The sequence below is a fragment of the Notolepis coatsorum genome (assembly GCF_963971535.1).
Source record: "Notolepis coatsorum genome assembly, chromosome: 1".
NCBI classification, from domain to species: Eukaryota; Metazoa; Chordata; class Actinopteri; order Aulopiformes; family Paralepididae; genus Notolepis; species Notolepis coatsorum.
The window spans coordinates 88,540,041-88,557,540 of NC_140165.1; the positions used below are offsets into that span (position 1 = coordinate 88,540,041).

The 17,500-nt window shown below is 45.6% G+C and overlaps 1 protein-coding gene across 1 annotated transcript in view; it reads right to left on the reverse strand.

Moving 5' to 3' along the window:
• LOC311246089 (uncharacterized protein) overlaps window positions 1–17,500 on the reverse strand; it is a 103,608-nt gene that overhangs the window by 21,466 nt on the left and 64,642 nt on the right. Inside the window, exon 19 of the mRNA XM_084336163.1 lies at window positions 10,742–10,859. Within this exon, the coding sequence (XP_084192289.1) occupies window positions 10,742–10,859 (118 nt within the window). The remainder of the gene's footprint in view (window positions 1–10,741; window positions 10,860–17,500) is intronic.

Here is a 17,500-nt window from a genome sequence, read left to right on the forward strand (position 1 = left end):
ATCCTTAGGTCACATGGGTAGTTGCCTCTGGGTACATGCCATTACTGCTTTTTATCTATTGACTCATTCTAATCTTGAAATAATATAACACCCGCCCGTTACTATGACATTGTTTATCATTACATGCAATGTATCCAAGCCTGTAGCTATATGCTGAAAAACAGGGAACAAAATTAACTTTTTAGCTCTAGATTTAAAAAACGACCAGCCAGAGTGATATTTTTACTGGCCAAAAATTATAAATAGCTTTTTAGTATATCTCCATGATTTATTATATGTATTGTGTGTTATCTCTCCACTCCACGCTATGGTAGTTTGTACCAGCACAGGAGATACGATTATAAAAAAAAAAAATTATAGACATATGTTTTGCATTTATTTTATATTTTTTGGACTTTATGGTGTTTTTGTTTTGTTCTTGACTTATTGTGATGTTTCTTCTTGCCTTGTTTAAAGAAGACGTGTCCGGCCCATGGGGACATTAACACTTTGGTCGCCAAAAACGCCTTACCACGTCATTCCCCGCCATGCTCATTCTGCCAAAGACGCCGTACCACGTCTTTGAGATCAATATTCAATGCCTCAGGGCAGCTCTGGCTGCAATTGTAGCTCACCACCACCGGTATGACTGTGTATGAACGAATAATGGACTCTGTGAAGCGCTCTGGGTCTCATGAAGAGCGCTATATAAATCCAAGTCATTATTATTATTATTATTATTTCAAAAATCTGTGATCGCAATCATATTTCTCACCCGGAGAGTTGAGATCTACTGTTGATCCCCTCTCAACTCTCCAACGGTTCAAGAGCGCCATCTGGTGGCCGATCGGCGGATCGCTCAAACCGGAAACCGGAAACGGAAGCTGGTGCTCATTCCAATTCGGTCCGATCACTCGCTAATAGTCCCGGGACTCGGGCTAGACACAATGGATAGCAATCCGTTACCAATAACTCGATAAACAACATGATTTGGACGTATATACTATTATACAACCTGGAGATGGATCGCATATTTCAACATCCCATAATAGGAATATTTCTGCTCCACGCTCATCGCCCAACGCTACGAGGAAGCTACGGTTAGTTTCAGCGTTATTTTTTAACGTGTTCAATACAAACTGCTCTAATGATCATATCACCCACACTAGATGAATCATCTAACGTTGGCCACGGAATTATAAACGACCCCCCCCCCATCCGGTCAACATCAGATGATAAGTAGTAACTTCTAGAAGCACGTCCATTTGACATTTTTTATCTCGCGCAGATTGCTATCAAACTGTATTTGATCATCAATATAATGCATTTAGGGCTATAAATCACGTTCTGGAGAATGCTGCAGAAAACGATAAAAACATACTTATACTTTAGACCGTATTTTAGTATGAATATGTGAATGAAAAACGTTGCTACACCCTGAACAATAGATACTTGACGTTGAATGGGCCATAGTAATGTCAATTTAGCAATACAATTTAAAAAGTTATAGCCCTGCAAAGAAGGGGAACTTCTCCATAGACAAATAGAGCTGGCGTGGGATGGTTTATTCTGAATATAAGCCTGGCGACCAAAGTGTTAACGTGTGCTGTCGGGCCTTACAAATAAATTTGATTTTATATGTAAATCAATATCTTCATTTTGAATAAAATAGGCTCAGGAATCAGGATTGTTAAAGCTAATTAGCCTAATCCATGTCAAAAAGAGTAGCTTATAGTAAATGTATACACACACACACACACACACACACACACACACACACACACACACACACACACACACACACACACACACACACACACACACACACACACACACACACACACACACACACACACACACACACACACACACACACACACACACACACACACACACACACACACACACACACACACACACACACACACATCGTCGACTCATCGTTGCAGCCCTAACAATAACACACTGTACACACACATGTGTATGTGTATATGTAGCCATACCTACTCTTAATATTTAAACCACCGGCTACAATGGTTATGATCAGTGTATTCATACTCGTACCACTGTATATATAACACATACATTTGCTTAGCATATTTACTTCATAGCCTTCTCATATATACACACACGTTATACTGTGTGCTACAATGCACTTTACCGCACTTTTTCATTCTGGTTAGATGCCAACTAATATTAATCAACTTCAGATGGTGTGAAACGCAGGCCTAGGGCCTCCACAGACACTATGGGGTTGTGACTCCGATTATAAAATCACGGAGGCAATGTTTCAGTTTAAGGATTTGTATTCAGGGAAGAATATGTGGTTTCTACAAGGAAATACAATACAATATACATTAATAAACAGTAATGACATACATAAACATAATGTCATAAACATGTTGTCTATAGTTACAATAATAAGATTAAGTAAGTATATAATACTAGTTGGAGCATATTATAATATTGAACAATTATATTGGCATAACATTAATCATTATCGCTTGCCAATGAACAGTGATTATATAAAGGGCAATTACCAAATTAAACATATCTTCTTAACAAGGGCTTTCCTACATGGTGCAATGACAATAAATTGACTCTAAATCTCTAATATTTATAAACTTCAGAGGGTCTATGGTACCTACTGCTGACCCTGTGCCCCCCCCCCAAAGAACAGGGCTTGGTCTCCAGAGTGTTAACAGCGGCCTGAACATTTACTTGCCAGAAGCTGATTAGCCATCAGACCATGTTGCCAGTTTTTTCTTTCTTCATTGGAAGCCGCTAGTAGCTGAATGAACCCAGACAACATCGCTGTGCAAGCGCACTTAATCATCCCTATGGTAACCAGGCTTTCTGACATCACGAGGAGGAAACTTCCCAGGTACTGGTGAACACTTTTTTGTTTATAAAAAAATATATTATTTGACACTTTTCTATATATTATCACTGTATCTTTTGACCGTTTACTGGATTCTCTCGATAATAACAGGGCGACTGCGAGACCAAATGCATGTTTGATTTCAGTGTATTCCTTTTGTATATGAAACAAAGACACAACATCAGCAAAGATGACTGAACTGAATTCATAACCTAAAAAAACATTAATTAATATTCCCACTGTATATGCCCTGAAACAAAGACACCACGTTAGCAAAGATGACTGAACTTGTAAAAAGACACAAGAGATTCAGCTCCTTTACTTTTTGACAGCTGATGCAGAGCAGTCTGTCTCTCAGCCTGTTGCCGGGGCTGTGGTATGCGTCTGTCTGTGAGGCCCTCGGTTACCATGGCCACCACGGGCCGGCTGAGGTCTGACAATGATTAGACTAACCACAGCTCATCTGTAGTGTCACGTGCCATGATCTGTGTGTGTATAATGTGTCCGTTAAGTGTGTGCTCTTAAAGATTCAATAAATAAATAATTTGGGGATGGAATGGATGAATTCTGGGTGGTGGAGGATTGTTGCACTCAGCAGAAGTGATTCAACAGAAGAAGTGTGCACGCACGCGCGCACACACACACACACACACACGCACACGCACACGCACACACACACACGCACGCAGGCGCACACACAGCTCTATTTCTGCTGGACAGGTGAACTCATTCTTGCTAATTTCTCTAAAGTTGCCTACTGCAGCTCTAACAAATCAATGTAACTCACTTTAGACACTTTAACACTACATCATATTTATCTATTTATTAAAGAGATTTGCACTACATCCATACCTCATTTGCACCTTGCCTTTAAAAAAAGTGTTTGTACCCGACTGTCTGCCTTTTTACTTAGGTTGTACTTTAGTTTGTATATTGTATAGTAGTGTTGTCAAAAATATCGAAGTATCGATACATATCGATACTGAATATTTAAAACGGCTTCAATACTCATTTCCCGAAGTACCGATACTTTCTGCAGACACCAGCTGGCTGCTCCCGCAAGTTGTTGACAGACAGACGCGCTGCCAGAGCCTTGCCCTTCCGCCTCCTCGCTCAGAGCAACAGACACAAGCTGCTGCCTGCTGCAGCCTCCTCGTTGGAAACGGGGTAGTTGTGTCGAGTTCATGCGTCTACTGGTGTAGTGGGCTCGGCTTGACGTTACTCCGTTTCCATGAAGTGATAGGTGGCCAGCTAGCTAGCATTAAGCTAACGGAGGAACGACAGCTAACGTTAGCTAATAATAGCGTTGTTTACAAACTGAAGACAGGGCTGCCTGCCCGGCTGTGAGGGGGAGGAGGAAGAGAGAGAGAGAGAGAGAGAGATTTCTCCGGAGCTATGCTATGCTATGTAACGTTAATAAATGCTCCGAGCATAGCTCCGAAGAAATCTCTCTCTCTCTCTCTCTCTTCCTCCTCCCCCTCACAGCCGGGCAGGCAGCCCTGTCTTCAGTTTGTAAACAACGCTATTATTAGCTAACGTTAGCTGTCGTTCCTCCGTTAGCTTAATGCTAGCTAGCTGGCCACCTATCACTTCATGGAAACGGAGTAACGTCAAGCCGAGCCCACTACACCAGTACACGCATGAACTCGACACAACTACCCCGTTGCCAACGTTCGGTCGAGCGGAGCCGGAGCCCATCCTACACCAGTACACGTGTAACGTTAATAAATGCTCTGGAGAAATCTCTCTCTCGCTCTCTCTCTCTCGCTCTCTCTCTCTCTCGTCATAACTAGGAAGGTGCGCTCAGTAGACCTAAAATCTCCAGCAGCCACTCTCTCTTTCTCTCTCTCTCTCTGATCTAAAGATAAACAAAGGGTTTTAAAAGTGTATTTATCTTCTCGTATAGTACCAGAGAGAAGCTGAGGAGAATCAACCAGCAACAAAAGCAAAATTTGTTAAAAAAATATATATATATATATAATAAAAAAAAAATATTATAATTTTTTTTTTTTTGGTATTGAAAGTATCGAAAGTATCGATACTTTTCAAGGTATCGTATCGAAGTCGAAATTCCAGTATCGTGACAACACTATTGTATAGTGTTACAAAGGGTCAGATTAAACCGAATATATGTATTTATTAGGGATGTCCGATATTATCGGCCGACCGATATTATCGGCCGATATCGGCAGTAAAATGTGATATCGGAAAATATCGGTATCGGTAAAATTTTTTTTTTTTTTTTTTTTTTAACCTTTATTTACCCAGGCAAGCAAGTAAGAACCAGTTCTTATTTTATTTATTGTCAAAAGTATGCATGTTGGTTTAATTCAACAACTTGTATGTTAATTTTAACTTTTTTAATGATCATATTTTGCACAGATAATGCTTACATTTAGAAAGCCTTTTGAATGCATCCAGTGAAATTATTAGTTACCTGAAATTATTCCGTTTTTTTGGGGGGAAACCCTGCATATATCGGTATCGGTTGATATCGGTATCGTATCGGTATCGGAAATTAAGAGTTGGACAATATCGGAATATCGGTATCGGTAAAAAAGCTAATATCGAGCATCCCTAGTATTTATTGATTGATATATATTGCATAATATTTGTATATCGTTTGATATCCCTTGTGTATTCTTTGTACATATACACGGAATATCCCTTTAGCCTGGTACAGACCATAATATTTCGTTCTCTTATTGGATGGCGTGCCACCAGCGCCAGTGTCTTGCCCCTAGAGTCGAGTTCAAAGCCACCGTCAAGACATGTCTGTACATGCCCGGTTCTGCCCAGGACTACGAGACAGAAATAAGGCTGGTACTAGTTTATTCGCCCAACATATAAATATGGCGCAGGTGAATACAGAAGTAGTTCAGTTCAGTTCGAGTCTTAGTAACAAGTTGAAGCCTCACACTACGATACAACGTGCCCAAAGATAGAGTCTTGCTTATCCTAATACGTTTGTTCAACGTATCGTTCGCTCCTTACTAGTAAAGCCTTCATCACGAGTCAAAGACCAAGTGAAGTGAGCAACTGTGCGTCTAAATAGAGCACTTATAGCCGCGTGCGAATAGGATAGAAAAGTATCAGAGCTTAGTTGAATAACGTCAAGTTCAACTTAGTTAATGTGAAGTACCGTGCACCGGAGAATATACACCGGTGAATGCAGAGCCCCTTTCCGGCTGGAGTATTATTATTATTGCTTTGGACCAGGCTGTTGGATCGGATAAGAATCGTCTACACCCACTGCTGTGGGATCTACCGTGAGGAACATCATTCGAGCCCGTCTCTATTGGAGAGGCTGACCGGCTTCCACCTGTGCTGCGCGCATACTGGGATTACAGCGGCTGCCTTTCGTCCGCTGATCCAGGGAGTAATACCGCCTCCCCGAGCAGGAGCTTATTGAGTCCCCATGGAACCAGACTTTGCATTAGAGCATTGCCTCCCCCTGCTGGCTTACAACCGGTAGGAACCCCCCTACCAGTATCCCCTAGATATAATTCCTAGTATTCAGGTTGTATTCTTATCTCATGCGTAATATGAGAATGGACATTCGTTATTGATTTGCCTACGCACATTCCTTTGCCTTACAAGTGCATTCAAGTAAAGTATATTATGTATTCTTGCTGCTAATAAATACTTAAAGACAACTTTGTGTAGAACCGATTCATTGGGGGAAGTGTTCTCATCATATACTCGTGTACGGTATGGCCAGTATAATGTACATAAGACGGTAGTGGTTTAATGATACCATACTTGATTAATACAGTCAGGGAATTGTACCCCTCAGTTACAGTATAGTGTTGGGACTTATTCCTCTTTTACTTAATTTTTTTTTACTGTATGAAGCACATTCTCAGGAGCTCATACAGAACCAAGCATTTCACTGTAATGTACATGTACTTTATACGTGACAAAGAAAACAACACTTGAAACTTGAAACTTAACCGAGCCCTCAACCTTAAAATGACCTTTTTTGAGTGATGGGAGGACTGCAAAAGGTCTTATGTCTGGAACTCAAAGTGGTCTGCAAAAGTTAAGAAATACAAGTACACACACTTGCTCTTACACTCAGGCCAGTACATACGTGCAGATCTTTAAAGGAACACGGCAACATTATGGGAAATGCGCTTACAGTCTTCTCCAGAGTCAGACAAGAAGATAGATACTAATCTTCCTCTCTGTGTGTCTAATAACAAGCTGTCAGGCTCCAAGCTAGCCTAGTTTAGCACCAATGAACAGAAGTGGATACACATAACTCAACTTAAAACTCTGGTAGAGGTGTTTTTGGCCAACTGGGCTAGCTGGTCCATATGCACTTCCATTAATTTGTGCTAAGCTAGGCTAGCTTAGAGCCGGATAACTTTCTACTGCAGTGGTTCTCAACCTGTGGTACGCGTACCACTAGTGGTACTTGGTGGTGGTACTTGAAAATTTAAAAAATATATATTATATATATTATAATATTTTTTTTTTGCAGTCAGCCCACTGAACTTAGAAGCAGGCCAGTGTTTCTAGTTGCGGCGCGCGCGATAGTTAGATAACCTAAGTGGGGAACAACCAGGAGATCACTGTGACAGATGCAGTCTAAACAGTCATACATATGTTATTCAACTTCAGCCCTGATCATAACCATTTTTATTTTTAGATTTTTTTGTAATGTCAGATGAAAAAATGAAATACTCCCACTTTTCTAAAAAGAGTTGTTGTTAAATCTGACATTAGAAAAAACTAAAAATCCATCAAAATCTGTGTTGTTGCTAATCATTGACACATTGATCAATATGAATTGAAAATGGGGGACCCTGATGTAAACAAGACAAACGTCTTTCTCTGGTCTGCATCCCCTTAACAATTGTGTGTATTGAGCCGTACTGTATTGTACCCATTCTGCAATCTGTTAAATAAAGTTTTCATTCATTCATTCATTCATTCATTCATTCATTCATTCATTCATTCATTCATTCATTCATTCATATATTGAAAATATTTTACTTTTTGTGTGTTTTTTTAACAATAATTTGTGATGCCATCACACAAACTGGCATTTAAAGGGTTACAATTAAAGAATTTATTGAATATGTGTTTATTTATTTTTACAATAATTTGTGATGCCCATCACAAACACTGGCATTTAAAGGGTAACATTTCAAAAATTCCTGCACCAGAATGCAGGAAATTAAATCTTTGGAACAAAATAATTCCTGGTTGGGGACCCCCACGTAGAAAGTGGCCTGACTGGGGCTATATTTCACACTATACAGTATTTCCCAGCCTGAATTATTTCCCCAGTCCGGCCCTGCTTATGAGAGTTGTCAACAACAACATGCTGTGAGTGTGTGTGTGAGAGAGAGAGAGAGAGAGAGAGAGAGAGAGAGAGAGAGAGAGAGAGAGAGAGAGAGAGAGAGAGAGAGAGAATGAAGGACACTTGCTTGCTGTGTGAGAGAGAGAGAGAGAGAGAGAGAGAGAGAGAGAGAGAGAGAGAGAGAATTAAGTACATTTACTGAAATACAGTTGTTCTTAATTGTCTCACTTGCTATGTGAGAATGTTAGTTATTATGTTCTCAATGCCCCTTGCATTGTATGAGTTGTGTGGAAGAGTTTGCTAGTTCTAGTGCTACCCCTTTGTACATTGTGGCTGTGTCTGACAAAAGTTAACAATAAATAATGGTATTAGGAATACATTTGCCTCCTGCGTGAACTGTGCATAGCTGAATAGACTGTATTTTAACGTCAGTCATTATGGTGGTACTTGGAGAGCCAGCTACGTTCTCAGGTGGTACTTGGTGTAAAAAGGTTGAGAACCAATCTACTGAATGCACAGAGAGGAACTTGGTATCTATGTTCTTGTTTGACTCTGGGGAAGACAGTGAGCACATTTCCCATAATGTTGCCATGTTCCTCGTTTTGGAATGGTTTCAGTTTATATGGTTTTTGAAACTTTCAAGTGACTGTACTCCTTCCCCAGAGAGGAAAACCAAACAATGCTGATGATCTGAATCTTCCTACAGAGCGTTGCCGGAGATGTATTTTCAATAATAATAAAAAATAAAAAAAACGTTAGCTTTAAATGCAAACCATTTGAAAGGTGGTTTTACACATCCAGCAGGCTGTTGTTTACATGGTTTATATTTTGTTCCGATTCAACATGTTAACACTTTGGCTGCCAGGAAACGCTTAAAAGCGTCATTCCCGGCCATGCTCAAGTTGCCGGAGGACGCTTTACAGCGTCCTTATATCAATATTTCAAAAATCTGCGATCGGATTCATATGTCCCCTCCGCTGGCCTGAGATCCACCAGGAGGACCCACTGAGCTCTCTGGCGGTTCAGGAGCGCCATCTGGTGGCCGATCGGCGCAATCGCTTAACAGGAAGTGGCATAGAGGTTGTGCTGGACGGCCGTATTACTTCCGGGCACTCGCTATAGGTCCCGGCATTCTAGCTTGTCACAATACACAGCGATCGATTGCCAATAACTCGATAAACAACATGATTTGGACGTATATACCATTATACAAGCTGGAGATGGACCGGGTAAATCTACATCCCATAATGATAAAATTTCTACTCTACGATGATCGCCCAACGGCGCGCGGAGACTGGGGTGAGTTTTAGCGTGTAACGTTACCGTCTTCGATACTAACTGCTATTATCAACATTTGACCCACATTAGATGATTGGTATAACGCTGCCCACGGAATTATAAACGCCCCCTAGCCCATCCGGTCAACATCAGATGACGTGTAGTAACTTCTAGAAGTACGTCTAGTTGGAATTTTTTATATCGCGCTGATTGCCATAAAACTGTATTGCATCATCAATATAATGTATTTGGGGCTATAGATCACGTTCTGGAGAAAGCTGCAGAAAGAGATGAAAACATACTTATACATTAGACCATACTTTACTATGAATATGTGAATGAAAAAGTTTAACGTTGCTACACAATGAACAATACATATAGGACTTTGAATGGGCCCTAATAATGGCAATGTAGCAATAGAATTTAAAAAGTTATAGCCATGCAAAGAAGGGGTACTTCTCCATAGACAAATAGAGCCGGCAACCTATGGTATATCATGAATTTAACCCATGGCAACCAAAGTGTTAAAATATAATTAGTTTGAATGTATTTTTAACATTTGAAGTCGCTGAGCAAAATACAACCCTGGTCATTTGAAGTGAGAAAACGGTTTTCATTCATTGCCTCCTGGGAAGAGCAGGGGTCAGCAAGGGGTAGCAAGGGGCAGCAAGGGGCAGCAAGGGGAAGCAAGGGGCAGCGGAGAGCAGCCAGGTATGTTGTAGCAAGCCATCGCTCAAACTCGGTCCTCAGCTTTTCTCTTCAGCAGACGTCAACAGCAATGATCTTTGTGGCACGTTTGTTAAATTTCAACTGATCTCCATTCTATGAAGGACATTAATGTTAAGTCACACACCCACGCACACACACACGTTTACTTAGGCCACTTTTGGGGACATTAGATTGACTTACATTTATTCCCTAGCCCATAACCTTAACCATAACAACTACATACCTAACCTTAACCATAACCTAACCCTAACCTTAAGTCAGGTTCTTCCATTTGAACAGGCTGTCCCCAATCAGCTGGTCTTTAGTCTGAAATTCTTTCCAGATTTTAGGCAAAGCGTGTACACACACACACACACACACACACACACACACACACACACACACACACACACACACACACACACACACACACACACACACACACACACACACACACACACACACACACACACACACACACACACACACACACACACACACACACACACACACACACACACACACACACACACACACACACACACACACACACACACACACACACACACACACACACACCTCACCGTGTGACAGGGTTGGGTGTGCCAGGCTGGATGAGGTGAGAGAAGTATTCCTCCACCATTGAGGCAGTCAGGTGTTTCTTTAGGTAGGAGTAGAACTGAGGATGACGAGCTATCACTCCTAGAGAGAGAGAAGGAGAGAGAGAGAGAGAGAGAGAGAGAGAGAGAGAGAGAGAGAGAGAGAGAGAGAGAGAGAGAGAGAGAGAGAGAGAGAGAGAGAGAGAGAGAGAGAAAGAGAGAAGGAGAGAGAGAACGAGAGGGGCAGAGAGAGAACGAGAAAGAGAGGGGCAGAGAGAGAGAGAGTGAGAGAGAGAGAGAGGAGAGAGAGAGAGAGAGAGAGAGAGAGAGAGAGAGAGAGAAAGAGAGGGGCAGAGAGAGAAAGAGAAAGAGAGGGGCAAGAGAGAGGGGGGAGGGAGAGATGGGTAGAGAGAGAGAGGGAGAGTGCGAGAGAGGAAAAATCATTATCATTACAATGTACTTCTCATCATCACCACCACAATCACTGTTGTGAAGGGCCAGATTAAACCGAATATATATATTTATTTATATATATATATTTAATTGTATTTGTATATTCTCTAATATTCCCTGATATCCCTTGTATATTCCTTGTACAATATGCATTGAATATCCATTCTAGCCTACTGAACATCCCATAATAGTCTCCATTCTACTATTGGTCGAGACCTTGGTGCCAGGCTGCCATACCCCTCAGACCCAGTTCAAACGTACCGCTCCACATGTACGAACAAGTCCTAGTTCCGCGTAGGAATCTGACTACCGACCACTAATGGGACTATTTGTTCATAGTGCGTATATATACTGCGCTACTAAAGTAGGACTTTCTTTTCAGTCCAGTTTCTTACCCTCCAATAGAGTCACAGACGTAAAGCCTCCCCGCGACGCCACGTGTGGGAGTAAGGCCAAGTTCGCCTACCATCGGTATTGAGACATCGTGTATATTAATATTTGAATAGTCATATTTGGCACTATATCGTCGAGTTGGACGTAGTCTATTAAGCTAATAATAGTCTGTTAATATATAGTGCTTCGTGCGGTGAGAATACTACCGTAGTCAGTACCCCATCGTTTCGGGCAGAGAACTGGCTGCTTACCCAGGGTGGTTGACCCCATGTGAAGCTGCACCCGAGGAGCCCCAGAGCCGACGAGCGAGTGGACCTGTATACCGGATTATTCTACCGACGACAGCCCGCCTTCCCAGGCACGGATTATGCTTTGTATACTTTGATTATTCCATGGATAAAGACCCCCGACACTGCCGTGTGTTGGAACCCCCCCCCTGGAGAGGACGCAAGGTGAGGAGACGCTCTGCAAGACGAGGTCGCTTCACGTCTCTCCCCCGTGGACCGGAGAGAGCCGGCCCACAAAGAGTCCACCTGCTTTCATCTGTGGTCCAAGGATCGCCGGCGCATTGAACGGCACTACAGTGGGTTCACCTGGGATACCCTTGGCCGGACGAGGCAGCCGGATTCTACCCCCCCCCCCCCCCTCCTACTCCTGTCGGCTTACAAGCGACCGGATTAACCCCCCCTTAGTGTATCTAGTATATAATCAGTAAAGTATCATTGCTGTTATTCCTTAACTATTCCAGGTCGTATATTTACCACCTGCGCCATCAGAGATTGGACATTCTCTATTGATATACCGACGAATACTCTTTGCCATAAAAGTGCATACTATTTCAATTCATAAATGTAATTAAGTGATTAAGTGCTTGCTCTACACACCATTGCTGTGTAGTAATAAACGCATACTTCGACTTCGTACATTTGTGTTGGATCCGTTTCATCTACGTGAGAGTGTTTATGATAATATATTTATGCCGTGTACTGGGTGGCCGAATATTAAGTACAAAGGTAGTGGTAGTAAGTATCATATCTAGTAATACAGTCAGGGAATTGTACCCCTCAGTTACAATTGGTCCTTCGAGCCGGAGGGTAATCAGTGTAATATTAATATAGTGTTATTAATATTGAAATGGCCTATGATGAACACTCCACGAAACGATCCTCCTAACCAACGCCCGCAGCGCGAACGACGGCTCCCTCAGTACTTAGAGGCTTACGCTGTCAGTCAACAACCTAGTCTTCTACTAACAGTAAACGCGGTAAAACTAGAAAGTAAAAGTATGTCTAACCCCAACGCCCAGACTACCCCGACCATAGAGGCCCCTACGGGCTCTAATGTAACTGACCAAGTTCACGGTGGGGACCAGTGGGAACCAGACATGACTTCACACCCCGCCAGTACTGAAGAAGTAGTCCCCGATGAGTCCCGGGAGGAATACAACGCTACCGAGAGAGAACTCGGCACGGAAGAAGACGGGGAGAGCACCGTGGAGATAGAGCTCCAAGGCTCCGCAAGGAGTACCCCGAGGGAAGGCTCCCCTATACAACCGCCTTCTCCCAGCGAGGCAGAGAGGACCCTACAGCAGGCCTTCCTCATCAGCCTGAACGCCGCTGCTGAACGCGACCGACTGCAGATCCAGCAGCGAAGCGAACACGAGCAGATACGTCTAGAAATAAGACGCATTCAGATGGAAGAGAATGTGGCCCGAGAACGAGCCGGTGCTCAACGGGACGCAGCGCGCGACAGACAGCAGTCGCAACTAATAGAACAGCTGATCAGACGGACAACACCCTCTCCCTCCGCCAGAGGCTCCAGGAACTCGTCTAGACACACCTCCAGGGCGGCATCCCCTAGCCGAGTAAACAACCCTGAACTTGACCAACAGACGAGGTCTATACCCCCCACAGACCACCTCCCCCCACCGGTCCAAGCGAGACCTAGCAACCGGGAAGGAGCAGCATATCCTGTGGAGAGGCTAAACCAGAGACTACAAGCACTGGATGACCTAACTGAAGACGAAGAGGAAGAGGAGGAGAACCACGCCCGAAGACAGCACAGTACTCTACCGGACCAGGAGGTCCGGTACAGCCCAGGCTATACTCCCGCGGAGCTGCGCTACAGACCCCCGACTCTATACACGGGTGAGCACGACGCACGACCCGCACCAAGGAACAGCACCTGAACAAGCGGGCCATGGTACACTGCCGGTACCAGCCCATACCAAGGAGCGGGAGGAGACTCGCCTAGGAGGCCTCTCCCCCAACACTCGCCGATGTATCCACAGTCAGCGTCATACATTGGCACGCCTATGGTACCCGACTTCACCCAAGAGAACCGGGCCCAGTATACAGAACTCCGCATGTGTCTGGAGACCATGTTGGTGGATGTATTGGATGAACGCCACAAATACGCCATCCTACTGAAGCACTTAAAGGTGCCCCGCGCACATAATATAGCGCTCGCCTACGCGACTTCCACCACCCCATACACAGCAGCGCTGGTCGCATTGGACCAGAGGTATGGGCGCATATGGGATTACGTGATCCAGGAGATCCGACACATCGACCGCTTACCCCCAGCAATAGACAATCGAGCACTGGACGACCTGTCCATCAGAGTGCAGTCCCTGGTAGGGATGTTGGGAGCGCAAAGAGAGAAGGGGAGGCATGAACTTTACGCCAACTCAAATGTGGAAAGGATTCTGGAGAAGCTGCCGCCCGCTCGTCAGGAGCGCTTTAGGCGGCAGAGGGACCACAGAGACCCGAATGGCCCGAACCGAACCTCCTCGATCTAGCAGACTTCCTGGCGAGAGAAGTCAGCAGCCTACGGCTAGATACATTCGGACGGAGCACCCCTGGCTCCAGAGAAGGAACCAGACGACTAAATGATGGAAGAAGATCGGTGACTGTGATGCACCAATCGGAGTCAGTACCGAGCAGCAGGAGCCACAGTACCCCCTCCAGAACGGAGAAGTGGAAGATAGTGTGCCCCTACTGTGAGAAAGAACACTGGCTAGCGCAATGTGACTCCTTCCCCAAGCTGAACGCGGAGGAAGCAGGTCAATGGATAAAGTCCAACAAGCGCTGTTTTCGCTGTGCGCGCTCACACATGGCAGCCGAATGCCGCTTAAAGAAAAGGTGCACCAAGTGCGATGGAGCCCATCTGGACATACTTCACGACAGTAACAGACGGCGCCCTTCACCTGCACCATCCAGCCGCAAAGCGAGCGTCATGTACATCGATCCCGCCAGCAGCAGTGGAGCCCGAGTACTCCTAAAAGTAGTGCGTGTGACACTAAGCTACCAGAATAAAGTCCTGGACACTTACGCCGTCCTCGATGACGGGTCAGAGAAGACCCTGCTGCTCGCCTCCGCTGCGGCCCAGCTAGGGCTGCGGGGAAGCGAAACCCAAATGACAATTCGGACAATAAGACGAGATTTGAAGACGATAAAGGGCGAGAATGTCTCATTCTCTATCGCAGCAAGCGGCCAGCCTGAGCGACGGTACCAGATTGCAGACGCTTTCACCAGCCAAGAAATAGGACTGTCGCGGTACACATACCCCGTCGCCAAGCTGATGGAGAAATATGCACATCTGCGCAAGTTACCGATCCCGCTCATAGACAATGCTATGCCGACCCTGTTGATAGGCTCCGACCATGCAGACCTCATTGTCCCGATAGACCGGGTTCATACCGGACCCCGAGGCTGTCCTGCAGCAGTCGAGACCCGTTTGGGATGGACTCTCCAAGGCCCGCTCGCCAAATCTCTCAACCGAAGTACAGCCACTAGATGTCTCCACTCCCGAGTCACAGAGGGAGAAACCGCACTCCTGCAACACGTAGAGCGGCTATGGACCTTGGAACAAATGCCCTTTAAGAACGGAAAGAAAGACATTCGCTCTAAAGATGACATTTACGCCATTCACCTCCTCGAGACAGGGACCAAGAGAGTCCCGGTCAACGGCGTGTTGAGATACGCCACGCCACTCCTGCGGCGAGAAGGAATGCCTACTTTCCACGCCAAGACAGACGCCACAGAACGGTACCTGCTGAACACGGAGCGGCGCTTAGCCAAGAACCCCGCCCAAGAGAGTGTATACCGCGCGGAGATTGAGAAGCTCATCACAGCGGGACACGTCACAAAGATGGACATTAAAGAGGCTGACCAGACCACTGAATCGTGGTACGTGCCCCACCACAAGGTCCATCACAACGGTAAAGACCGCATAGTATTTAACTGCAGCTACCAGATCGGATCCCAAAATCTGAATAAAGAGTTACTGCCCGGTCCCACACTCGGCCCCTCCCTACTCGGCGTTCTACTCCGCTTCCGCCAGGAAAAGGTGGCCATCAGCGGGGACATTAAAGGAATGTTCCTGCAGGTGAGATTAGTAGAGGCGGACAAGCCCCTGTTACGGTTCCTATGGAGAGAGAAGCCAGGAGATGAGCACCCAGCCATCTACCAATGGGAAGTCCTCCCCTTCGGAACGACGTGCAGCCCCTGCTGTGCTACATTTGCACTACAGAAACATGTAGCAGAGGACCCAGCAGCGGACGAAGAGGTCCGACACAGCGTAAAGAACAGCTTCTACGTAGACAACTGTCTACAAAGCCTTTCAACCCAAGAAGAAGCCGAGGCTCTCCTGATTAAACTCCGCGCCTCATTGATCAAAGGCGGCTTTGATCTCAGGCAGTGGGCCAGCAGCGATCCGCAAGTACTGCGCAGCCTCTCCTCCGAGGACAAGGCAGCCAGCAGCGAGACCTGGATGGCTACAATCCCGGGAGAAGCCCAGGAGATGACCCAAAACAGATTCGCTTCACTACAGACACAAGCCCCTGACTACGGAGCAGGGAAGGCCGGCGGCGGCGCCGACCACCAGACGGAGTGTGTACACAACACTCGCCCGACAATATGACCCGCTAGGATGTATTCTACCGTACACCACCAGGGCAAAAATGATTGTACGAGCATTGTGGGACAAGGACCAGGGCTGGGACGACCCCATTCCCGCACACCTTGCATCCACCTGGAGAGAGTGGGAGATGGAGCTCCACTCACTCCCAGGCGTTAATATGCGCCGAAGCTACTTCCCACCCACGGTGAGGCCAGAGACATGTAAAATGGACTTACACGTCTTCAGTGACGCCTCAGAGGTCGCATACGGATCAGTAGCCTACTTGCGGGCCCAAGACCAGGGGGGAGAGATCTACACAGCATTTGTCCTCGCCCGCTCGAGAATAGCCCCACGCAAGCAACAATCTATCCCACGTCTAGAGCTCTGCGCAGCCCTAGCCGGAGCGCACCTAGCCACGCTCATCCAACGTGAGCTCACCATACCGGTGTCTAGAACAATCCTGTGGTCAGATTCCACGACGGTACTCGCCTGGATCAAATCGGACTCATGCAAGTACAAAGTCTTCGTGGGAGTCAGAGTCACCGAGATTCAAGACTTAACCGAAGAGTTAACCGGAGAAACAGAGTGGCGCTACGTTGATACAAAACAGAACCCAGCTGACGTCATCACCCGGGGGATGCCCCTGGATGACCTCACCCGTCGCAATGTCTACAGTGACGGCCCCGCATTCCTAAGACTCCCGGAAGGACAGTGGCCCATGCCTATCCCGAGGGAAGCAAGTCCAGAGGAGGTGGAAAATAAGAAGTCTGTGTTCTGTGGATTGAGCACCGTAGCCTCCACCGACCCTAACATAGACGATTGCACGTCCATAGAGAGTGCACAACAAAGAACATTCCTGCGGTACCACCCGGAGTGCAAGTCCCCCGCTGATATGTCAGCAGCTAACTACGAGGAAGCAGAATTGCTTCTACTGCAGCGAGCCCAGAGAGACTCGTTCCCCGATGAATTGGCCTGTCTACAGGGAGGAAAGCCCGT